General features: G+C 36.1%; 1 protein-coding gene across 2 annotated transcripts; it reads right to left on the bottom strand.

The window, feature by feature from the left end:
- Positions 1-730: 730 nt before the first annotated feature.
- LOC132139986 (protein yippee-like 1) lies at positions 731-25,015 on the bottom strand. Of its 2 annotated transcripts, none has more exons than XM_059548730.1 (5): positions 24,807-25,015; positions 20,148-20,435; positions 10,871-10,914; positions 8,844-8,952; positions 731-4,151 (listed from the first exon to the last, which is right to left on the bottom strand). In XM_059548730.1, the coding sequence occupies exons 2-5, from the start codon at positions 20,262-20,264 to the stop codon at positions 4,062-4,064; spliced, it is 360 nt and encodes a 119-aa protein (XP_059404713.1). In that variant the 5' UTR covers positions 20,265-20,435; positions 24,807-25,015; the 3' UTR covers positions 731-4,061. The 2 variants fall into 2 exon arrangements, with proteins under 2 accessions (XP_059404713.1, XP_059404712.1); XM_059548729.1 differs by lacking the exon at positions 24,807-25,015 and adding an exon at positions 23,435-23,658.
- Positions 25,016-27,069: the final 2,054 nt, after the last annotated feature.

Raw genomic sequence — 27,069 nt, 5'->3', positions numbered from 1 at the left:
TCTTATTTTCCATTTGGTTTGTTGTTGTACTTTAACTCAAACTGCAGTAATTATATATACATATTTAAACAAACTAATAAAAAAATGACAAAAGCACAAATCTACTAAAACTTTAAGTTCAAATGAAAACCGAAACTATACAAATAAAAACTAATTCAAAATGTTATTTAAAACTATAACAGTGTCTGAATTATACTAAAATAACACTGGCTTACAGCAGTGGTTTATTTAAAACTTTTAAAACTTAAATTGAAGGGAAAAAATCCACTAGGCTACAATCATCCATAGCTTTTATAAACTTAATTTATGCTATTAGAATATTCAACATTAAATAAAAACTGAAGGTTTATTATTTAATAGCCTGCGAGATAAATACATTTAGAACTTTGTGCTATTAGATATTACAGCTACTATGTCAGCAATACTCCAGTGCCAATGGCAAGTGATAAAAGCATCTACTAACGTTTCTGACAACACATGGCTTTCATGCCACAACTTTTGAATTTTAAGCCAGTACGCACAGTGGGTGAGCGTCAAAAGACCAAAAACAGCCCAGTAAAGATGTTTGATCAACAGGAGAATAAAGTCCCTCAACAGAAATAGATACAGACATGTAGAAACGACTAGTAAACATAATGCAAAAACTGCTTTTTGATCAGTTATATGAAGGAAAACTGAAGGATATGAGTGTTCTTGATTTTTTTTAAAGAAATATCCAAGAAAAAAAACATAATACCATTTAAGCTTTATTGTGATATCTGAATAGTTTACAATACAGTGAAAACACACAAATGTGACTCATCTTTACTAGAACGTAATGCAAAGCAATGTAATCAAGTAAAAAGAGGAAAAAAGCTTTTTTTGCATTGAAGAAAAAGAAAGAAAGAAAACCAGGCACGACTTAAAATAGCCATTTTAAATACAACATGCTTTAGACCTTATATTTTAACAGTCCAAATAAAACATAATAACTCTGCAAACTTATACAATCGTTTCATTTGCATACCACTGTTGCCTTAGACTAGATATCATTTGATTTACACCTCTAGAAAGGTTTGAATCCAGTGTCACCAAAAGAAACAGCAAAAAATGGAAGTAAACAATCGTTTCTACTGCCAATATCAGAAACACCATAATATGTTGCTGCAAAAGACAAATCACAATTAAAAAAAAAAAAAATTCAAAGAGGCCACAAACTTGATTTTTGGTTTGACCAAGTGATTTAGTTTTCAGTAAAAATGTATCGGTTGAGTGATGTGTTATTATTTTTTTGGTTTACACTGACAGTGACACTGACCTGGATCTAGTTCTGCTTCTGAAAGTCTTAGGGAAAGCTGTTTTTTGTAAAACGGGTCTGGGTCTGTGTTTTTATTGTGAAATTTCGGCAGGTGAATCCAGCTCACCGCTGACCATAATGCTTAAACACGACCAGCAGACATTCTGCTATTAGGCTCTCAACAGGAAACTAAACAAAATCAACTTTAATATTAAAGAAAAAATACAATTTAAATACAAAGCTCATTACCATCAAGCTTAGAGAGCACACATCAAAACATGCTGTGAGACAGCAAAAGAAGTGTCATAAAGGAAACAGCACAGAGGAACTAGTGAACAACAGCAAAAACGGCTACAAATAAAGTGAGGGAAGTAATGAAACACGCATACATGCATCCACACACTCTCTCTCGCCATTCACACACATATATATAAAGCCAGAGAGACAGTGAACAAAAGTGCTTCAAGTCGGGGAAGTAGAGAAACTAACCCAGTACAAATATGTATAAAACCTTAAATATGTTACTCTATGTACAAAACTTTGTGAGAGGGACAATGTATTGTCTGTAACTCTGTTATCATCTTTCAAGTAAGATATTTCTACAACTATTTTTTGTTTGCATTGTCTTTGACAGATTCGAAGGTCACGTGACCAGACTGACCTTATCGGCGGCGAACACTAACACTAACTAAAGGTTTGCCACTTATTCTACTATTGCCCGCCAATCCCACCCACCCTTATGTATGACAAAACCTTGATATTTATCTGTAGGATTCAATATATATATATTTATAATTATATTCAATAAAAAAAAATCTACATTAAATGCCACTCTTTACCTCTACAGGAAGCAAGCTCCGCCCCTCCCGTTCTAACTGCCCCGCCCCCTTTGCAGAATACAACCACCGTTTCATAACATCTCTGGCTTTGACATAGAACTATGAAAAAATACTGGATTATATTAAGTTCCTGTATAGACTTTCGAGTAGATAGCGGTTCTGTGAGGTTAATTTCAAAGTATGTGTTGTTTTCGAGTTTGATACGAAGCTCCAGCAGAGCTTCTATTAGATGTGCTGGGTTCTCGGAGTCATGCGCCGCACAACACAAGAGAGGGAGATTTCTTTTTTTCTTCTTTTTTTTTCTTTTGAAGAGGCACAAGATTCATGCTGCTTAGAGGCAAAGATGTGGAGAAAAGCTACAAAAGGAACACATCCGCTCGCATGCACTCAGACAGTCCAGCTAAAGTGCAGAAGGTTTAAAGTAAAAGCTCCAGATTGCATTTATCTCTATTAGCAGCAAAAGAATTGAGTAACGGCACATTGAATGGTGTCCGACTGTAAAATTTGAGACCTGCTTCTGATTTGCAAATCCAATAGGACGAATTACGAGCATAGCGAACAGGTCTGCCAGCCTGCAGAAGATTGCGAAAGCAGTTGATTTTGTGTTTGAAACTAGAGGAAGATGATCAAGCCAGCAACCACCCAACCCTTCAAATCATTCAAAGCATCTAATACAATCATTCGATTATTATCGATAAAAAAGGCCATAAAATGGACAGACTTTTGCCTCTAAACCCATGAACAAGGCCTCTGCAAAGTGCAAACAAAGTAACTGCATTCAAGTATGCCATAAACATAATGCGTAAAACACACTGAGCTAACATGCATGTGCATGTCCAAACATGTGGTTTACCACATAAATTACACATAGCTATGAACATAAACATGATTGTAATATCAACAACAATAGTTTTGTAAAATCATGTCATCATTTGGCGTGAAGGGGGATGAAAATGTAATGCAAACAATGTTCCGAGGACACTAGTTTCAGTTTTCCCCAAAGTCCAGTGCATCCAAACGGCTGTCGCTTGTCTTGTTTTTTACTCTCGCCTATAGTACGGTTGCAAAAATGGAACCCGCCACAAATGCCAACTCAAAGACGAGTGTTTGTGTAATCCTACCAAAAGCACCAGAGACAATTAAAGCTCCTGCAGGGGTCAGACGCTACTGCTGTACCAGAGTGTCCCACGAATTGCACAGTGAAGTCATCAGAGGAAGAAAAACATTTCGATTTGGAAATAAAATAGGTAAAATGCAAGGGAAATGCCATGCCACTGCAATGCTGAACGCCCACCCAAATCCCCCACCGCCCATCTGAAATATTCTGCTACATAGCCTAACCCTGAAACCATCCCCATCTTCAATAACGTATGGCAATTGTATCTGTCACTACCCCAACGTGAATGGAAAGACAATCAGAACGGGCTTTTTCAGAGAAGGAGAAAAATGCTAACCAGTAACATCAGTCCACCAGGAAGGACTCCAGATTCCTGTTGAAAAGAAAACGCACACTAAAACGCACACCTCCTGCATATTCACGAAAGGAGAGGAGGATGTCACATGATAAAAGTGAGAATGTGTCTTCTGGATACTGTTAACAGCTTACGAGGAGCGTTTACACACACCCAAAGCAGTTAATGGGGCAGTCCAACAGGAAGGGAGAAGTTTCAGAACCCAAAGTGTTGACATGTCCATTTTGGAAGAAGGTCCAAGAGCCTTTCAGTGACTGTAGATGTCTTTGATTCGCTTCCAGTCACTCTGCCTTTGAGTTTTTTTGATGACCCAGTAGAGATGTCAGGATGTGTCATGGTCGACGGTGACATGTGTGTGCGTGCGCGTGTCTGTGCATTTTTTGTTTCTGTATGTGTGCGTGTGGTGGTGTCACTCGGCAAAGTCCACGACAGAACAGCCCAGAGGTCACTGAGCAGAGAGGAAGTAGATGAAGGTCACTCCCAGCCATTATCTTTGATCATGTGAGCCAGCTCGATGATGAACTTGCCTTCTTTGTATTTCTGACTGCTCTCAAACGCATGCTCCTGTAACAGACAAAAACAGACGAAGCATTAGGACTGAAAAACATGCCGTTTTGACTACTGAAATAAATCAAGCAATACTTCTGTCTACTTAAAGAGATTGTTCACCCAGAAATGAAAATCCTGTCATCATTTACTCACCTTCATGTCATTCCAAACCCATAATACTTTGGTTAATCTTCAGAACACAAATTAACATATTTCAATGAAAGCTGAGCAGTTTCACAACCTCCACTGAACGTTTGGGTAACAGAAACTCTAAAAAAGATCAGAAGATCCAAAAATGCCTTTAACAGAGTGGTTTAATCCAAAACATGTGGAGACATTTAGGCTTTTAAATGTGTTCTAGTGCTTGACACACACACAAAAAAGCTTCTGTGTTTGCCATAATCAATGCACTATATGTATGTGTTTGTCGATCATTGTTTGCACAAATTAAATTTGTTCATCATATAAGCCAACTGTATCTCTTCACAAGATTTGGATTAACCACTCAATTCATATGGATCTGTTTTATGACCTTTTAGGGTCTAGTGAATTTTAGTCACCTGGACTTTTTATTTTTTTTCACTTTCACTTTCAGTGAAGGGACAAAAACCTCTCAGGCTTCATTTAAAATATCTTCATTTGTGTTTCAAAATTAACCAAAATCTTATGGGCTTGAAAAGACATGAAGGTGAGTAAATGAAGATTACATATTCATTTCTTGGATGAAATGTCCCCTTTAATTAACATTCATGAATTATACTTAATTGAGTATAATATTGATATGCTCCCTCATCAGTGTACCCAGACCATGTATTGAGGTTGAACTACATAATGAACCGCAATGTTTTTATCACAATTGATACATATACTATCACACAACATATGACACATTTACATATGGTTTCTTCTTCTAGTATGGCAGCACAATTTGGGGGGGAAAACAGAACTGCACTTTTTCTGAACTGATGACTATAAAATAATAAATGACTGTGAAATGACTATAAAATAAACAATAATAATATTTATGTACTGCTGCAATACTGTTGCTGGAACTACATTGACATAAAGATGTTAACTAATCATAACAGAGGCCTTTAAATTACAGTAGCCAAAACTGGCTGTTTAAAAGGCCAGAAAGAGAGAAGAAAATATTTTTGGTCCAAGAAAGGGGGAAATAAAAAGCTATAAAAATGTAGAATATGAGCCTATGAATGTACAGTCGTGGCCAAAAGTTTTGAGAATTACATAAATATTAGTTTTCAAAAAGTTTGCTGCTAAACTGCTTTGAGATCTTTGTTTCAGTTGTTTGTGTGATGTACTGAAATATAATTACAAGCACTTCATACGTTTCAAAGGCTTTTATCGACAATTACATGACATTTATGCAAAGAGTCAGTATTTGCAGTGTTGGCCCTTCTTTTTCAGGACCTCTGCAATTCGACTGGGCATGCTCTCAATCAACTTCTGGGCCAAATCCTGACTGATAGCAACCCATTCTTTCATAATCACTTCTTGGAGTTTGTCAGAATTAGTGGGTTTTTGTTTTTCCACCTGCCTCTTGAGGATTGACCACAAGTTCTCAATGGGATTAAGAGTTTCCAGGCCATGGACCCAAAATTTCAACATTCTGGTCCCCGAGCCACTTAGTTATCACTTTTGCCTTATGGCACGGTGCTCCATCGTGCTGGAAAATGCATTGTTCTTCACCAAACTGTTGTTGGATTGTTGGAAGAAGTTGCTGTTGGAGGGTGTTTTGGTACCATTCTTTATTCATGGCTGTGTTTTTGGGCAGAATTGTGAGTGAGCCCACTCCCTTGGATGAGAAGCAACCCCACACATGAATGGTGTCAGGATGCTTTACTGTTGGCATGACACAGGACTGATGGTAGCGCTCACCTTTTCTTCTCCGGACAAGCCTTTTTCCAGATGCCCCAAACAATCGGAAAGGGGCTTCATCGGAGAATATGACTTTGCCCCAGTCCTCAGCAGTCCATTCACTATACTTTCTGCAGAAGATCAATCTGTCCCTGATGTTTTTTTTGGAGAGAAGTTGCTTCTTTGCTGCCCTTCTTGACACCAGGCCATCTTCCAAAAGTCTTGGCCTCACTGTGCGTGCAGATGCGCTCACACCTGCCTGCCACCATTCCTGAGCAAGCTCTGCACTGGTGGCACTCCGATCCCGCAGCTGAATCCTCTTTAGGAGACGATCCTGTCGCTTGCTGGACTTTCTTGGACACCCTGAAGCCTTCTTTACAAGAATTGAACCTCTTTCCTTGAAGTTCTTGATGATCCTATAAATTGTTGATTTAGGTGCAATCTTAGTAGCCACAATATCCTCGCCTGTGAAGCCATTTTTATGCAACGCAATGATGGCTGCACGCGTTTCTTTGCAAGTCACCATGGTTAACAATGGAAGAACAATGATTTCAAGCATCACCCGCCTTTTAACATGTCAAGTCTGCCATTCTAACCCAATCAGCCTGACATAATGATCTCCAGCCTTGTGCTCGTCAACATTCTCACTTGAGTTAACAAGACGATTACTGAAATGATCTCAGTAGGTCCTTTAATGACAGCAATGAAATGCAGTGGAAAGGTTTTTTTGGGATTAAGTTAATTTTCATGGCAAAAAAGGACTATGCAATTCATCTGATCACTCTTCATAACAATCTGGAGTATATGCAAATTGCTATTATAAAAACTTAAGCAGCAAATTTTCCCATTTCCAATATTTATGTAATTCTCAAAACTTTTGGCCACGACTGTATTCTGGACAGGATAAGACTCCCCTGATACACAATACAGCATGATGAAATTATATTAAAACTAGCTATTGCTTTAGTATGGTCAGCTTAACTAAAGTCTTTTTAACTGCTTTAGGCTGTCTGAATCTCCTCTCATACCTGTCCATTACTCATCTGACTCAAATCGTCCCACTAGAGCAGTGGTGTGTCATCGTGCCTCTGGTTGTAAACCCTACACTACCAGCTTCGACTCAGTTGGCTTGAAATAAGAGCTGTTACTGAGTGCTACTCATCAGATGATTGTGAAAAGAGCTTCGAAAAACTGCTCTGTGATCACTGTTCCAGAGTGGCTCGAATCTAGATGTTCTGTGATCAAACATGTGGAGACCTGAAGACTAACAAAATTGAGTCATGAGTGTAAAATCCCTCTTAACCAATCCTAAGATACGATTAGAGCTCCGGTTTAATCAGGAAGAGAAACAACTACATAAAACCTCAATGTCTGCCATTTACAAAAACACACAAATAATGCAACAGAGCTTTCTTTTTACCATTAGCTTAAGGTGAAAAGATTATTAGATGACAAAAACTTATTAGCACAAAACTACTGCTTTTTAAAGCAGAGATACATTATACTAAGCTATTTTGTCCCATTTAACATGCAATAAGGTAAGTAAGTTTGAACATGTTGGAATATATGGCAAACCTATTTTGCATTTTCTGAGTAGCTCATTACTGATCCAAGTGAACATAAATCAATATTAAACAATATTTTGGAGTTGGTAAGATACTTTTTTTTTACGTTTTTGCCTCTTATGCACAGCAAGGCTGTATTTATTTAATCAAAAAAAATAATAATAATATAATGCTCATAATATAATGCTCAACAGGTCTATAATGTGAATTTAAAATTTGAAATGTTTCTTTCATGTTTGAAAGTATTTCATCATACATAAAAGTACAGAAATAGGCAATAAATTAATATATTTTTTGAAAAAACTAATACTTATATTCAGCTAGCATGCATTGCATTATTTAAAAGCGAGAGTGAAGACATTTATAATTTTGCAAAATATATATATATATATATATATATATATATGTGTGTATATATGTGTGTATATATGTATGTGTATATATGTATACTGCATATGTATAATATATAATAATACTACATAATTTTAAATAACTCTTCTATTCAAATATTTATTATTGTAATGGCAAACCTGACTTTTCAGCAGGTTTTGATGTCAAAAAAATCCATATCCATAATCCAGTTTAAAATAATTGATATAGAAATCTTTTGCAAAATTATAAATGTCTTCACTCTCGCTTTTAAATAATGCAATGCATGCTAGCTGAATATAAGTATTAGTTTTTTCAAAAAATATATTAATTTATTGCCTATTTCTGTACTTTTATGTATGATGAAATACTTTCAAACATGAAAGAAACATTTCAAATTTTAAATTCACATTATAGACCTGTTGAGCATTATATTATGAGGTACTGTTTGTTTCAATGACTTATTAATGGAAGTTATTATAAAGTGTTATCAAAGCTGATCTATTATTCAGTGTCTGCTGTTTGGATGGCGTATGAAAACACAACAGCATGAACACTTACAGCATCAATGTGGGTCCTAATTGAGCGGTGAATAAAGACATATATAGAGCTAAATGTGTGCTGGACTGCAGTGAGAGGTCAGAGGGTGTTACTACTGGTCACTAGAGACCAGCGGAGTAACAGGATATAAGTAGACTAAAATAAAGAAACACACACAGCTCAGATTAGCCAACTGCTGTCACTGCATCTGCAGAACAAGCACTCTGACAAGCACGTATCAGCAAAGTGTGACACCTCGAAACAAAACGCAGCTTGTCTTTTGATGCAAGGGAAAGACATTAAAGCGTTTAAAATAATAGTCTATAATCTGTGTGGAATGGAAGGAGAGTAAACTTACGTATTTCCAGCCCAGAGTGGTTTTACAATTTTCACAGTAGATGTCTGCCACAGCATGTAAACCTGTTAGGAGGACCCTCTCTTCTGCCGGACCACAACCCACATTCACACTGAGGAAAAAAAGGTACAGCAGATGTGATGGCTGTCACTGGAAACAGTGTCTACATTGGAAGTCACCAATGGCCATGTAGCATCACATAAAATAAGACTAGGACACAACTAGAAAAAACGTAAAAATCACGTTTAATTTTCATCAGAAATCAACTGAATAAAATAGATGATGTAGGGGCTTTTTTTAGATGTTTCTGCATACCGATGGTAAAACCATATACACAAACTGCAGCATTCGATACAATTCACCTCAGAATGGTTTTACAAATGATTTACACAGAAATAAGTTCTGTTCATCTTTAATGAGGCTCAAATGTTAGTAACGCTAAAAGTGAGTAAACATAAATTCAAAAAGCAAAAGATTTTTTAGATTAGCCGCATAGTGAACTGGTTTTGATAGAATGCTGAAAACTTATTGAAATTCATAATGAATAAAATTCACAGTAATGAATCTCACAACTTACACACACTACTGTTCAAAAGTTTGGGGTTGGTTATGACTTTTTTAATGTTTCTGAGAGAAGTCACTTATGTTCATCAAGGCTGCATTTATTTGATCAAAAATACAATAAAAACTGTGATATTATGAAATATTAACAGTGAAAATAACTGTTTTCTATTGTAATATATTTTAAATGTAATTTATTCCTGTGATACTAAATTTATCATAATCATTACTCCAGTCTTCAGTGTCACATGATCCTTCAGTAATCAGTTTAATTGTTCACATTTTTTATTATAGAAAGGATTTGTGCCATTTTATATTTTTGTGGAAACCATGATATTTATTTATTTGAATTATGTGTCTTTACTGACACTTTTCAACAAGTTTATGCATCCTTGCTGAATAAAAGTATTCATTTTCTTTCAAAGAAATTGACCCCAAACATTTGAAAGCTAGCATATGATATTTGTTAATAATGTGATGTGCATCAGCATGCATTTTCAGTGGTAACATGATTTAATTTAATAGCAAATTAATCTTTCATTGATGCATCTTTCATATACACTTTCATAAAGTATCTATAGGTCAAAATTGTATATTTGTAAGAGACTGAGCATTCTATGTATTGCCTGAGGTATTTAACCTAACCACATTTAACCTAGACTTTATCTCACACACACACACACCAGAACGCAGGCTTAAACACACTAGTAGTCTAATGCTAAAATATGATGAATCATCAACTTGCATCATTAGAGAGCAGTGCAATGTTTAGGCCTAAAGCTCTTGTAATATGAAAAACAGCTATTCTCATTCCTCTATGAGCCTCAGACAGAGATGTAAGGGATAATATGCAGTCACACGGTCATTTTGACAGAATAAACCCCTTCAGGGTGATATAACTCCCATCTGCCTAGGAATCTGTCTGGGTTTATTTTGCATAAATGACCAGGTACATTATCCCTCATACACAATACTGTTCAAAGGTTTGGGGGCGGTAAGATTTTTAATGTTTTGAAGTCTCTTCTGCTAATCAAGGCTACATTTATTTGATTCATTTGTATATTTTTAAAAAAAACTGTTTTCTATCGTAAAAGATTTTAAAATCTAATTTATTCCTGTGATGGCAAAGCTGAATTTTCAGCATTATTACTCCAGTCTTCAGCGTCACATGATCCTTCAGAAATCATTCTAATACAGTATGCTGATTTGCTGCTCAAGAAACATGTCTTATTATCTTTGATGGATATAAAGTTCAAAAGAAGAGCATTTATTTGAAAAAGAACGTTTTTGTAATATTATAAATATCTTTATTGCCACAGCTGATCATTTTTAATTTAATGAATCCTTGCTGAATAAAAGAATCATTTCTTAAAAAGACAGATTCACAACTTTTGAACAATAGTGTATCCTTTTAATTCACAACATGGAAAATGCTTTAAATGATTGATGTGAATGAGATATATACTTACACTGAATTGAAGAGGTAGGCTCGTCCCTGGCTGCCTTGGAATGACTAGAGACAAAAAGAGAAATATAATGTTATGGACAGATTCTCCCTCACTCACAGATACATCAGATGCACAGATGCTTTTCCATGAAAGAGTGTGTGTGGGCGTTGTGGTGCTCTCTGTATGTTTGCCTGTGTGTGTGAGATGTAGACGCTCATGGAAAGTCTGTCTGAAACACACTGTGTTCTGACAGCCAAGCTCTAGTCACAGGCCAACATGTGCATTTCATAAATGAGTCTCGGCATATGTGTGTGCAAGTATGAAACAGTATTTTCTTTAGAAAACGTGGGTTTATGAGACTACATTATAAGCTCCACACACTGAGCTGGCTAATGGAGAGTGAAGGAACAGAGGTGCTTTTATTCCTCTTTATAAAAATGGAGATTAAGCTGAACACTGACAGAAGGAGCTTCTGTTGGGTTTCCATTCAGTGTTTAACGGGATTGTTCACCCAAAATTAAAACTCTGTCATAATTTACTCATGTTTGTCCCAACCTGTATGGTTATCTTTCCTCCGCAGAACACAAAAGTGAATATTTGATTAATGACCACTATTTTCAATAGAATACCAAAACTTTCAAGCTCTAAAATGGCAATAAATAAATTAATAAATACAAATTAAATATTAAATTAAATTATATTTTTTTTTTAAAGTTTTGTAAAAAGTCATCCATAAGACACAAGTCTTAGATTTGAGAAAAAAGTGAAATTTAAACGGTATTCTCTGAAATTATTGAAATCTGATCTAGATCTCCTGTTCATGACATAAGTACTTCTCCAATTTGTGAAAAAAAAAATAGAAGCTTGAATTAAAGCTTGATAGCGCCATTCCCCATTCAGTCAACTGGTTGGAAAAGAACGAACAGTACACCACTGAAAATGACATTTTTTTTTTTGGTGTTCCAAAAGTACGACAGAACTTTCATTTTTGGTTAAACTAATCCCAAAAGTATATTTCCAATCATAAGTGTCAGTTGTTTTTTAAGCTGTCTGGGTCCCTCTTTCTTCTCTGTCAATATCTCTGGCTCTTTAATCTCTTGGCCACTTTCTTCACCCTACTATATCTCCGCTGATGGTTTTTAAGCCTTAACCCATTTAGCCTCTACCACACCCTCTATAAACAACCTGGACTAGCAAGTGTTATGAGGCAAAGATTGAACACTGCATACTAGTCACTACATACTGTCATAAGAGACAAAAAAAGAGTCAAGTTTATGGTTTTATATATATATATATATATATATATATATATATGTGAATGTGTGTGTGTATATATGTATATAAATCATAAACTTGTCAAATAAGCATATATTTGCATATGTGTGAAAGTTTAGAAGCAGAGAAGCTTTACAAGACACTTCAAAACACTTCCGCTTTTTATCTTAATAGTATGCGCAATAGTTAAAATGACGCTTGCCTTAGCAAACACCACTAATAATGACAGTGATACACTGAGGAGACTGTGGAAAAATACAAAAAGTTGGTTGTTCTGTATTCAGTATTATAGAAGTATGTTGTGTGCAATGGTTAGGCTGACATATTCATGGATGGAGCACTGAGTGCTCTTACACACTAGCTAAAAATATGGAGTACCAAGAATTAGGAAAGCTTTTTGTGAAAATCTCACCAACACAGTTAATAATAAAAGAAAATTCTAACTATGATTTTTCTACAAATGCAATACATGCTTGTTGTTGTTATAAGTGGCTGGATTTAGACCAGTGTGCTCCTGGTAACCAGCTGTCATCCTCAGTCGCAAGAGCTGGGACAGGGTGAATCGGCTTTACTTTTCCACTGCTGATGACCCGAGTATTCCACAGCAGCTGTCTGCGCTCTTCTAAGAGGAGTGTCTAACCAGCTCGAGCCAAAGCCCAACAGGTAATTTTATAGGGACATTGACACGATGAAAGGCCCCCAACTGTGTCGTTTTACATTGTGGGACAAGTAAATCTGGCTGTAGCTACAATGGCAGTGTGTGCATAATGCACATGGGAATGAGAGGAGGGGCGAAAGCGGTCCATTTAGAAGGAAGAGAATGCATTTAAGCCAGATCAATGAGATTTAATTACAGATCTGCCTCCATTATTATGCTAGAATTACAAAAGACTTGCGCTACAATCCTGGGAAACATTCAGTGCAAATAAGCAAAGAGAAACACTGTGCAAATGTTAACACAAAGTGTTTTTATGCAAGCTTCCGATTCAACTTGACGTTTAGTATGAAACATTAAAGATACAGTCTTTTGTTTCAGAGTTTCTCTTTGTAATTCATTCTTTACAGAGTGTAAGTTAGACTTTAAATGACTTTTTCCCTTGCAGTGTTCCAAATGACTGGTTACTTTTTTTTTTGACATGGCTTGAGGAAATCTTGGTAAGTGTTGCTTGGTTTTACTGTAACTATAACAGCAGGCCACACAGAAGGGATCCCTAGGATTCGACAACTCGCTCCTATTTGCCAGGGAATTAATTTCTCTTTTGAAAGGTTAATGAAGACTGAAGCTTTTTTTCCGCATGACAAGGGCCAAAGCTATTTAGGTTAACCTGGACACTCAATGAAGTGTAGAAGATCAATTATTTAAATTGGCAGTTTGGACTTCTGGTCTAATGTATAGAGTAAATGTTCGTAACAAAAGAGTGAATCCTATTTTCTTCTTTGGGCTTTACAAAAAACAAACTTGGAATAGTATTTCAAAACCTTCTACCAAATGCACACTTGCACTGGTATTGGTGGCCTGTTATATAAACTGCTTAGATTAGTCATCTCATTTTTTCTTGGTCACAACTTTTCTCACAAAACATTTTTCACAATATCACTGCAAAATAAATGCAGCCTTGGTGAGCATAACAGACTTCTCCCTGAAAATATTCCCAACCCCAAACTGGTTGGTGTATGTAAATAAAAAATTAAATGCATTCTGGCATATGTCCATGTTATTTGTGCATGCTTAAATTATATACTTCAATACATTGTGTATTGAAACTACACAGGTGTCACTGCACTCCAATCAATGGAGATTTGGAGCATGTAGCATTACATTATCACTTCAAAAGACAGTCACAAGATTTATGGCATCAATTCATTGAGTCATGATCACATCATAAACTTTGACCAGCATCATCCACACACTTTAAATAAGTTGGGATATTCTGTCCACAACCATAGAACATCAAAGAACAGACGTCTCTCTGGTCTTTATGCAAAATTTCTGAGATCCTTCCTGCAGCTAACACAGGTTGATTTTAATTTGTAAGCCTGAAACTTTCCACCTGAGTTCAACAAAACCATCCATTCTTTCCTGCTTCTTTTGCCTGTCTTCATTTATCTATTGGCTAAAGACTTACTAAGCATTGACTGGCTGACTCTCCTCACTCTCTCCAGATCTTAACTCTTCTGCTAATGTAACCTGAGATTACTGTTGTTAAAACAGAACAAGTTGGTAATTTACTGTTCCTATCAAAGGCACCTGGCTCTGAGACAAACTGCAGTCAATGTCAGATTTGTTCTAATTCTTTACAATCCTGATTGTGGGAGCACATTTGATAGAAGGGGTAACCCATTTTAACTACTGAGGAGGAGAAATAGTGAGATCGAAAAGGGATCAGATTTGCCAACCAATCAACAAACAGATGCAGATAAGGCCAAAACTTCAAAGGCAGTTGTACTGTTAGCTTAGCATGTCTCTAACCTAACATTACTCTGATAAGCATGAAAACAGAGCACACTAAAATAGTATACTTTTCAGGATTAAAAGGAAAAAACCTTATGATAAACTTTTTTTGCTTTATTTGTCATCTTTGGTTTCTTTTCTTCTTCTTTTTTTTTGTCTGGCAGAAGGCATTCTGGGATCATAATTTGGCAGTAATGGAATTGTATTCTATGTTCGATTTTAGAAAGACCAATATATTGGCCAGGTCAATTAATCATGCTTTTGTTCCTGGTGCGATTGGTCCAATATCTACCAATCGCTATGTCATTAAATATTATTCAATCTCTGTTTTCAAATATTTGTAGTCAATTTGGAACAAATATAAAATGTGTACAAAAATAAAATAAGTGCAAACAAATTCAGTTATTCAGCAAAAAATTTATACATTTATGAAAGATGCATACCGTATTTTTCGGACTATAAGTTGCACCTAAGTATAAGTCGCATCAGTCCAAAAATACGTCATGACGAGGAAAAAAACATATATAAGTCGCACTGAACTATAAGTCGCATTTATTTAGAACCAAGAACCAAGAGAAAACATTACCATCTACAGCCGCGAGAGGGCGCTCTATGTTTTCAGAGGTAGACTACAGGAGCACTGAGCAACATAGAGCGCCCTCTCGTGGCTGTAGACGGTAATGTTTTCTCTTGGTTCATTTCTCTCGGTTCATGTCAAATTAATTTTGATAAATAAGTCGCACCTGACTATAAGTCGCAGGACCAGCCAAACTATGAAAAAAAGTGCGACTTATAGTCCGGAAAATACGTAAATTTAAGATCTACAAATTAATTAATCTTACATCTTACATAAATGTATGCATTACTGACTAACTATTAGTTATTTATCATGCATTATGAGAAATCAATTAGTATCATTATTAATGAATTATTACCTAGAAAAATAAATAAATATATACATCTGAACAAAACAAGGCATCTTAGAAATAAAAATACATGTATGCAAGAAAAGCAGATAAATGAATAAAAACATTTGGCCTAAATGAGGAATCTTAAAAAGAAAAAAATTGTGCAATCAATTTATGCAAGATAAATAATTAAGTATATTTGGCCAAAATTAGGCACCTAAGAGGTTATAAATAATTATGCTGCCAATGTTTTAGAACAGGCTTTTTGTGTTGGGAAAGTGCCTATGGTGCAGAGCGATCAGTAATTCTTCCATGAACCAAGGAGTATTTTTTGGAGGTGCCCCATGTAAGGATTTTTACATTGCTTAACGTATATAGGTCTTTATGTAGTGAAATGCTAATCAATGTCCCATCTCAGGAGCAGATGGGGTGTCTATCTATGAGCCGGAGGGGTGCTTGATGATGACTTACTGCAGAAAAGCCTTAGCTTAGCCTTTCCACAAGCCTTTTTGTTGGCTAGCACCATGCATGCTAATCCTCTCTAATGTTGGCAGGTTTTTGAAAGCATAATGCAAGATACCTTAATACCTCCTTGTTTATGAAAGAATGCATTAGTAGGACAGTATGCATCCTTTTAATAAAGTTTTAGCACAATTAATATATATAGAGAGATTGCATTATCAAAGACAACAACAAGAACAACAAGAATGATATCTGACATGGCAAGTCTCGGCTTTTGTGGCGATGCTGGAAGAATGAAAGTAGGCAATTATCAAATTGACCTGCTTTACCAGTTAAAACAAAAAAGCCAGAAACATTTTCCACTTTCAAGCCCTAACAAAGGCCTCCATTCTGAAATAAAGTGGGTCATTTTTAACAAAGCCATCTTTAAGGCACCATCTAAATGTGAGGATATGTAAGAATCTGTTGAGCTTTTCATGGTTTAATGTCTATTTTTGCCCTTGAAATCTTCTCGCAGATAACATCCCAGAAACAATGTAGCCTTCATAATATACAAGCTGCCATCAAGCAGGTCCATTTGTTAATTAAATTAATATGCGTGCCATGAAAAGAGCCCTTAGGTTTGCAGTAGCTAAAGGAGAGAAGCACTGGACCCAGACTATCACCCAATGGTATAATCAGCTTAGAGGTAATTCCTGGTGCTGAGGAGATGAATTGGAGAAAGGAAGTTGCAAGAGAGCTCAATGCAGCCATATAGCAAACCCTCTTTTCACCCAGTGCGACACACCTCCCAAGAGCATGTGGTGTTTTTCAAGTGCTAAGAGCATTAATGCTTTTATTTGGACACATAAACAATCCTGTTCGGGCGTACAGGCTGAACGAAAAGAGGCTTTCTGTAATATTCTGGAGGATGAACACACTGGAGCCTGAGCTGAAGCCCATTCAAACAAATTTGTTGCTCAGTGTGAAATGCAATTACTTGTCCTGGGTCTACCTTCATGTCCCAAAAAAAAGGTTTAACTGGCAATGCGTACAGTCAGTCAAATTAATCTGCATTTAAAGAGGGCATGATATTACTGCTGCTCTCCACAGGTCTTATTTTAGATCCTGCTTGTATTTATATACAGATTGCAATGCATCATCATTACGTGTCAACAAGCCATAACTTGGCGGTAATGAGATTTGTACATTTCTACAGTAGATTTTAGAAATATGGAAATATATATTTTAATACGAGTGATAGAGTAAAACATTGGCCAGGTCAATTAACAGAAGTGCATTATTCAGCCTCATATCACTGCCAAAATCTATAGCTATTGCCAATATGTATAAAAAAAATGTAAAATAAGTGTAGAATTAAAAAAAGGAAAATAAGTGTTAAATTCAGCATTATATATGTAATAATATATTTTTATATTTACATTTTAATTTTATTTTTTATATAAAAAAATAAATATATAATGTGTCTTGATATATATTGCAATAGCAATGTGTGTATATTTATTTATATATATATATATATATATATATATATATATATATATATATATATATATATATATATAAATTTAAAAAATGTATGCATTTAGCAGACACTTTTATCCAAAGCGACTTACAGTGCATTCAGGCTATCAATTTTTACCTATCATGTGTTCCCGGGGAATCGAACCCCCAACCTTGATAACGCAATGCTCTACCACTTGAGCTACAGAATAAGTATTATAAGTATTATATATGTACAGTATATATTCCTGAAAACCAGGAAAAAAAAAACATAAATAAATACTCCTTTGTTTAGGTGAAGTACTTTTAGCCTTGATATGTTTGAGGCCATAGCAATTTTTTACAATAACAATACAGAACTGCACAATAAACAACAACAACAAATGTCTCCAAATACATAATGGAAATACAAGTTAATCAGCATTCCTTTCCTTGGGTCAACATAATCCATAAAACATTGCTGGATGACCTGGCAGGCTCATGAAAACTGAGAGGACATGTTGAACAGCTTCAGGTTTAAGACCCATTCTTTTTGTATGTGAGCATTTAAATTGGTGCTTCACTATAAAAATTAGGAAGCTAATCTAACTGGGACTCGATTCAAGAAAATTCTCAAGTATTTTAGAACTTCTTAAGAACTTTTCACTTTGGAACATTCTTAGAAACTTATCTTTCAAAAAATTCTTAACTACTTCCTAAAGAACATCTTATTTTTTTATCTTAAGAATAAAATTACAGGTATTTTCTTATATTACGGTAGTTCTTACTGAAGATTTCCTGATCATTGCAGATTACGTAATATTTATAAAAAGAGCAGACACTATTATCATTGCGAATTGGTGTAATTTTTTATAAAGCACTGTGTTTTTTTAAAGTCATTTTTAAAGAGCCTGTTGCAAGATGGAGCGATTTGTTGCATGTAGAGAATGCTGCCGAAAATTATTGTTATTATACAATTTAAAAAAAAACGTTCTTACACAATCATTTTGCTTTGCTTCAGAAGGCCTTTTTTAACTATTAAATCATTTGGTTATTTTGGCTGTTATTACTTTAAGAGCTGCCGCTACTGAACATGCCGCAGATCTGACACGCATCATATTTTTTCTTCAACTTTTCTGATATGCTTTAGGGCTTGAAGTCTCTACTAATGAGACGACGTGTTGAATTGGGTTTGTTAGATAAGAGAGACGGTTCTGTGCTGCTCCAGGACAGTTTTGAAAACCAATGCATTTCGGAGACATGTTTTTAATGTGAAATATAACAAACACTTACATACATGCACAGTTTTAAGGCAGATTTTATCGCCTTTTTTGAAACTTCATGATTTAACTGATTACATAACTACGACATTACATGCTCATGGTTTCATTTGCGCTCTAATATGAAATGCATCTGCAACTGCATTTGTGCGAGCAATTGAAAAGTATGTGCTATGAGCACAGTATAACGGCTGACAGGACAGGAAAATTTGTTTTTACTGACATATGACCTGACAACATCTCATCTGACCACAGTTCACCTGTACCTTTTCCATGCTTGTTTGACTAGCGCCTCAGGTGAAGTTGGAGTGCGCATCTGAAAAGTCTCCCATTTGATGTGGTTGTAAAGACGTTCTGCGTCTAAATAAATGCAATTCTTGTCAAGAAAAAAAAGAGACAGAAGCAGCAGTTGTGAGTGGGATGGCCAACCTTAGTTACACCCCAGAGTTAATTGTGTTAAATATTTTCTACGCGTTAAACTGAAAAAAAAAAAATTAAATCGCATACGTAAATGCACCAATTTTGACAGCACTAATATATATATATATATATATATTAGTGTATGTGTGTGTGTAATAGAATAATAAAGTAATAATAATAATTAAATACATATTTTTCTAATCTATCAATCTATTTTTTATAATCTTTATTTGACCCTCTAACTCCAGCACTCTCTATTCTAATTCTATTCTTAAAACTTAAACACTATTCATTTGAGGATTGTTTTATGTTTTTATATTTGTTTTCTTTTCATTTATTATACAACCAAAAAAAGCAAAAAGACCTCTAACACTAGCTTACTCTATTCTTTTTCTATTCTATCTGTTTTCTTTCTATTTATTGTATTATTTAAAAGCTACGTGTACTGTGTTTTAGCTAACTGAGACTTGTTATAGCACTTATATATCATTCCTCTTTTGTTGTTTTTGATTGCTTCCATTGTCCTCATTTGTAAGTCGCTTTGGATAAAAGTGTCTGCTAAATGAATAAATGTAAATGTATATTTTAAATTAGGGCTGCACGATTAATCACATGCAATTGTCATGCGTGTCTCGTTAGTAAAGCCGGTTCTGTTTTAAAGCCGTAGTTCGGTGACAAGCTACGCGATATCGCGTTCATAACCGCATGTGATTCATCTGCGTTTATGAACGCGATAGAGCCGTAGTTCGCTGACAAGCTACGCAATGTCTATTAATCGCCGCTCCACTTGAAAGCAGGTGATGGACATTTACCGCTAATCACAGAACCGGCTTTACTAACGAGACACGCATGACAATCGCATGTGATTAATCATGCAGCCCTGTTTTCAATCAAAAAATGTTAAAGAAATAAAAAGCTACAGCACTTTGAAAGCAGCTGAAGCAACGTTATGGTACTTAATAAAGTAGTTAAGATGAATTATCCCCCAAGACTGTTAGTCCATTAGAGACTCCACTGACCTTTGAGATGAGCTCATCGTGATTGGCGAGATGTGCCCGGCAGTGGATGCAGCTGTAGGTTCGGTGACAGTTGGGCAAGTAGGCCTGGAAGGTCTTGGACTTTGTCATCTTTACCATCTCACAGTCGTGGTGCTCCTCACTGGGTTCCTCTGGGTTGGCACTAGACGAGTTGCAGCTCTGCTGAACTTGCTGACAGAACAAACACTGGAAGATGCAAGCAAAAGCCGTCGTTGTTGTGGAGTGGATGTGTGGCACGCTCCACACAGACACCACGGGAGAAAATACGCCCTGGAAATAAAGGGAAAGAAAAACGAAAATGCCTTTTTAATATAGTGCACAAGTTATATCGACCACTTGTATGATACTTTTGTATCCTTTCTGAAGCTTGAAACTGCATGGAAAGACCAACCATTAAATGATGACCGTTTCCATTTGTAGGTTGAACCTACATTTGCATTTATGCATTTAGTAGATACTTTTATTTAAAGTGTTGGATAATTGCATTCAAGGTATACATCTTTAATTAATTTACAATCTTGAACATTTCCTGGGAATCAAACCATGACCTTGGTGTTGCTAGTGCCATGCACAACTTGTATGAACTATTTCTATATAGCATGAAAATTAGTCATAGAACTGCAAGAATACATAGCCAATGAGCAGCTGAAATCAGATAAAAGTGAAAGAAAACAATAATTTCCTCTTCACTCTTGACACCTTAAGCTTGATCGGCCTGTGAGGTGTTATGTGCCTGATGAAGTGTGAATAATAAAGATTTTCCCTCCAGTTAATACCACATATTTAAGATTCACTTTTAGCCAACAACAGTTGTTTAAGCATGTCAAAAATGGCAGCTATTTGCCCTGTGCACTGAGCTAAGCTGTATTGCCACTTAGACCAGTGGTTCCCAACCCTAGTCCTGGAGGCACCTCAACACTGCACATTTTACACAGCTCCTTTCTCAGACACACCAATTTCAGATCTTGGAGTCTCTACTAATGAGCCGATGACCTGAATCAGGGTGTGTCTGACACTGCAAAACATGCAGTGTTGGGGTGCCTCCAGGACCAGGGTTGGGAACCACTGAATTAGACAATGACATTCCCTCATCCTGGTTAACCAGGCCAGACTGCCCCTTATTACAGAGCCAGAATAATCCACAATACTTGTGGAAGACTGCACTTATTTAAATAACAAAGATTCTGACTACAGCATGTCCTTTGATTATCATGCATTATAACCAGAGACTTTAGATCAGGGGTGCCCACACTCTGTCCTGGAGGGCCGTTGTCCTGCAGAGTTTAGCTCAAATTGGCTGGGAAGTTTTTAATATGCCTAGAAAGAGCTTGATTAGCTGATTCAGTTGTGTTTAAATGGGATTGGAGAAAAACTCTGCAGGACAGCGGCCCTCCATGACAAAATTTTGGCAATCCCTGGTTTAGATAAAGGGACTTTGAATATTACCATGTGATACCACTTTACCATGGTACTTTTTAGGAACATGATTCTAAGTCATTCTCAAACTTGAAAACGAATGCTGTTTGAGACACTGGACATGTTTGACGTGCATTTTCTAATTGCAATTTTCTTTCCATAGTTTGCATACTGTTCACACAGTCAATCAGAAAATAACAGGAAACTCTGTATACTTTGCTAATGAGAGGGCAACAACACAGACACTTCCGCAATAGCACAGGAAGCTCCAACCATGCCGACCAACAAAGCCGCGAGCTCTGCTTCTGTGGTGTTGCCAGAGCTTGCCAAAACAAGCAACATCCGCTGACTTACCTAACCAAAACAAGCATGGAGAAACAACTCCATGTTGCTTTCGATTTGTATAAAACATCCATAATAACACACGGTAAAATTATCATGATGCTTTAAAAGTCTTGAATATCCACTTTTACAAATAATGTCATCGTTCTACATATTAAAACTGACCAGTTAAATCTTTACACACGCCCAAAAAGAGATTCTAAGAAAAGCAGATACAGGGAATGAAAGAGGATATGGGCTACTGATTTTGATAATTATATAATATAGGCTTGTGCTATAGAGACCATGCTCTATAACAGTCAAAAAATTATATTATACAATACAATTATAAGCTACTTTACGTAAACAAGTGAAGCACATAGTCGCATATAATCAGTGGAGATGGCAACACAGTTACGCGCGTGCATGAAGGAAAGTAGAGCTCGAGCAGCGCGCGATGTGGCACGCGTCTCGGTGGAAAGGAGAGAACTTGTTTACCTGTAAACATCATATCTGTGGATATGCAATTTGTATAATTATTATTTATATAAACTTGCAATCTTAAAAGCAGGAGATCTATCTGCTAGGAGATCGATCACAATAGGCTAGGAGAACTAGCCTATATTGTGTAAAAAAATACAACCACATTAGTGCTCAAGCGTGTTTTTATAAAGAAAAGTTGATTTGAAACCACACACACATATAACATTGTGAAATTTTCTAAATATGTTTACAACTGCTCAATCTGTTGAACAGTTAAATTACTGGGAACAAAAGAAGCAGCCTAATGGAATAAAACCGGAGGACGGTGGATCTGAAGGAAGATCAACAGCAGACAAACAAAGGAGGTTCATGAGCGCGTGTTAACCTCAGAGGATAAGGCTTATCATGGCTTAAGAAAAACAATAATAGCTATAACAAATCTAGCCGTTTAAGAGCTCGAATAGCCACGTTAAGCTACTAATCACTTATAAAATAGCACTAAGCAGGTCACATATTCAGTGCAATTTAAGCATTAATGCCTCTCTTTTGTTTTACTTCGCTGCAAAGGGACAAACAACTATAGCAAGATGTTCATAAAAGCAATTCCACGCTCCAACAATAGGCTACCAGTTATAAAAGGTGCAAACTGATTGTTGTCAGCAAAATCTTTAGAGAAAACAACAAAGAAACCCTGTGCCCGATGTGGATACAAAACAAAGACTCGTGTTTTGTGACAAAACCAGGAAGCGCTGAATGACACGGAGACTAAATTTGAGCCTTGATATCTGCAAACACCAATATCAATGTTACATTGTATGATTCATGCAATCAAAATGCCATATTTGAGTTTTATTCCGTGTAATTAACATTTATAAACCGCGTGCATGCATCCGGCTCCACATTTTTTTCCACTGACAGACGAGAGATTTAGAAAGGAATGGTTTTGAGTTTGTCAACTTACTAACAAGCTTTTTAACAATAATCATGCTTTCACATGGCAAATATATGAGTATCTTTCAGCTTCAAATGAACGTAGAGTGTCAACTTACCACCTGAACAGGATCTCACTTCAAAGTTTGGCATAGATTTTCTATAGGGAAGCTGAAGCTTTTTTTTTTCTCAGAGCATACTTTGTGATATTTTTTTTTGATTTCGCTTGTCTTGTCTAGGAGCAGATTCCGTCTGAGACCTCAGACTGAGACTATCTGTCAGTTGTGTGTGTCGGTTAGGTTGTACATTTCTCTAGTCTTTGTTGCACTCTTTGTGTTTTTGTGATAGACTTGCTTGCTTTGTGAGTGGGCGGGGCGTCGCGTTACTGGCGTGTGAAGCATCCAATTGATGATTTGCAGAGGCGGGGCTATCAGCCAAGTGAAAATAATCCCGGATGTGTAAATAAATACAATGTAATTTAACGATTATATAGGTCAAGATGATGACTTCATCTGATTGGTGTTTTGTATTATGTCCCATAAAAGAGCTACATGCATAAAGAATAACAAATCAAAAAAGGACTGAAATGTTTTAGATTAAAAAAAAAATAGTAGTAAAATAATCAATTTAGTAGTTGTTAGTTGAATGTCTTGCATTGTAATATGCAGTTATTAGAATCCTAGCTACTTTCAGCCATATAATGTCACTGGTTCCTTTTTCCATAATAATACACCCACAAAGACCACATGCAAATCATGACAACACATCAAGTCATTTTAGAGCAATACTGCTTAATAAATGGTTTGAGGTTCATGTAGGGGTAGGTTTCACAGCCTGACAGCACTAAAGAAATAGCCCCATCTCTATGCGTCAGAGAGCATCTGCTACGCCTTATAAATAATAAGTGAAGAGACTGCCTTAAATAAATGGTCACAAAAGAACCAGCCCAGTGTTTTAGTAATTGTGCGTAACTATAACGCCAGATGCATTGCAGAACGTTAAAACTTCCTTAGTCTACATTGACATGAATGTCACTGACATCATATTCGTTGACAGTTCACATATAAATAACTAATTACCTATTGAACCGACACAGTGGTCCGACGATGATAAATATTGATCAATAGTTTTCAAACGTGAATTCGTGAAGTCTTCGGCTAAATAAGGAAGCCTGTCCCGATGATGTCATATGTTTTCATTCTGCGTCCCATTTTATAACTCCGCAGCATGGTAACCCACAGTAAAGCTTTTCCCACGGACACAAGCCAATTATTACCCAGCTCACATAATAAAATAAAAAATAAAGACTGTTGTGTTTTAACTTACTGCTTGCTGAATAAATTAAAAACAGCAGACCAATGTGACCTTCGCTGAGGCACTTAGGATACAGTGCTCTTAAAACAACTCACAAACTGGGTGCTATGCATTGAAAAATATAATCAAATCTGAAAAGAAAACAAGACAAATATTGAATGATGTACAATGCAATACCTTTTGGGAGGAAGTGGATCAGCTGTTGTCCCCACTGCAGGGTTTCTCATTCAGGAGCGCTGCTGTGCCCGCATGTGTCACGACGGTCCAAGATGCTGTTGCTGCTGTTGCTGTTGTTGTTGTTGTTGTTCAGAGTCTACTGTTCATAGTTCTTCCGCTGTGACAGTCTTCTCTGCTCTTCTTCTTTTTTTTTTTTTTTTGAATGAGACTGTGATGCGGTTGCGTACGAGGCGTGGATCTATTAGTGTGCGCTCCACGCTCACCAACATTTAGCTACTTCTGTCCTGTCTTCATTCACAAACGCGTGGGAATTTTACGGAACGTATTTTTATAGCTGCATGAATGCAACGAAAATATGTCGAAAACTAATCACCGATTATCCAAATCTAAAATGATCACATTAATTCATAAAGAAGCAGTTTAGGCATTTTGTAGTCCACTTAAATTCAATAAACAACTTTATACATAATATGCATAAAAAGCCAGGGAGAATTAATAAAATGTAGAGGAAAAAAATAAAAATAATGAATACTTTTTATGTTAACTAATGTGGTTCATTTGTTATCTTGATTTTTTTATTCAAGGAGTAACGTTATAGGCTATGCAGTAAGCCTGGGAAGTTCAGGTTGCTATTAGTACAATTAGCATATGCGACAATAATAATACGACTAATTAAATAAAATATTTTTATTAAGATCATTTTTTAAGCCACAACAGTAATATTTGTCTAGATAACTGAATGTTCTCATTATTAAATGTGTTCTCTCTTTAATTATTTATGTATTTATACTCTCATTGACTGCCTGGATAGATTTTATAATTTAAAAGACACCACATTGTTTTATATGTTTTAATGCCATCCGTTTGTTTTTGAACATTTCTGTTGAACGTATTTGCGAATATATAGGTTTGTTATGACGACATTCTCTTCCGCAGACATGAAAACCAATCAGGTCGAGGATAGTTTGTGTCAAACCAATCAGCTGCCGAGAGTAATCGCCCCAAGCTCCGCTCTCCAGACAAACGCGAGCCCGCGCACACAACATATCGCTTGTTTTCGATAATGCGCGTTCACAGCAAAGACACGTGCCAAAGCGCACGGCAGCGCGCAGCAGTCCTTATAGCCATAACACGTGGTTCATGTAAACAGCGTGAAGACCCGGATGTTGGTGCTATCTTTATCTTGAGAATCAGACAACAACTACGGCATCAGTTCTATTGGAACGTTTAGTTGTAACGATGTATATATGATAAAGTGATTCCTATTAAATTAACCCGTTTGACGTAATGGAAAGTAGAGATCTTGAGAACTGCCTCGAATGATGCGATTCGTAGCCAAACTAACTCACATTCTCCATCAGCGGATGTTTTTTTTTTTTTTTTAGAAAATGCTGCCACCTACTGTATCAACACTGATATTACTACAGGCATTTTCATGATAATCACAGAAATTGTCCAGTGGCTGTGATAACGTTACAGTTCAAAGACTATAATTATTATAGTCTTTGAACTGTAAGGTTATTATTTTAGCTTAGGGCTTGTGCTTTAAGAACTGATTAAGGCTAACAAGACAGACATTTTTATTGAAAAAAAAAAAAGATTTTCACACTAATGTGAAGTGTGTGTGTGTGTGTGTGTGTGTGTGTGTGTGTATGTATATATATATATATATATATATATATATATATATATATATATATATATATATATATAGTTACACATACTTTTTTCTGAAATAGCTTACAGAGTGTAATTATTTGCTTTTAGTTGTCATTGCTAAAAAGCTAAAAATAAATCTGAATATTATTCATTTTCATTTTTCTAAATTTCATTTTTGTCTTAATGTTTAAATACCTGGCTAATCAACAAGATTTTTCTAAACCATCAACAAAAAGCAAAATTAAGTTCACATAAAACCCTGTCATGGTGCATTGGTGTTAAGCATATAGGCATTTATTATGAATGTTTATGTAATAACAATGGTCACATTCTCACAGGAGAACATTTCAACCGAGTGTGCTTGTATTCAGCATCAGCCACAACACTATTAGCTGCTTCTCACAAAACTGAGAGTGAACGCAGTCTCGTTCATTTTCACTGAACGTGTTCTCATCAAGCTGCCACTGGTTGTCATGGACGGCAGGTTCTCACAGGATCCACACAGGCTCATGCTCATTTAATTACTACATCACTGCACAGCACCTTTCCTTATTCACTCAATCAAGAGTGCAGAGCGGAGCTCTTCTGTTGCTGTGCCAACCAA

This window comes from Carassius carassius, chromosome 4 (genome assembly GCF_963082965.1).
Source record: "Carassius carassius chromosome 4, fCarCar2.1, whole genome shotgun sequence".
NCBI classification, from domain to species: domain Eukaryota; kingdom Metazoa; phylum Chordata; class Actinopteri; order Cypriniformes; family Cyprinidae; genus Carassius; species Carassius carassius.
Note: the sequence above shows the minus strand (reverse complement) of the source record. Positions and strands in the feature narration are given on the sequence as shown.

What these genes read in the sequence shown, in the direction of transcription:
- LOC132139986 (XM_059548730.1), bottom strand. Translation starts at nt 20,264, where the DNA reads ATGGTAAAGATGACAAAGTCCAAGACCTTCCAGGCCTACTTGCCCAAC. An exon ending in ACGATGAGCTCATCTCAAAG is followed by an intron (nt 10,915 to 20,147) that starts GTCAGTGGAGTC and finishes TTTTGTCTCTAG; the next exon opens with TCATTCCAAGGCAGCCAGGG. An exon ending in CCACTCTGGGCTGGAAATAC is followed by an intron (nt 4,152 to 8,843) that starts GTAAGTTTACTC and finishes TGTCTGTTACAG; the next exon opens with GAGCATGCGTTTGAGAGCAG.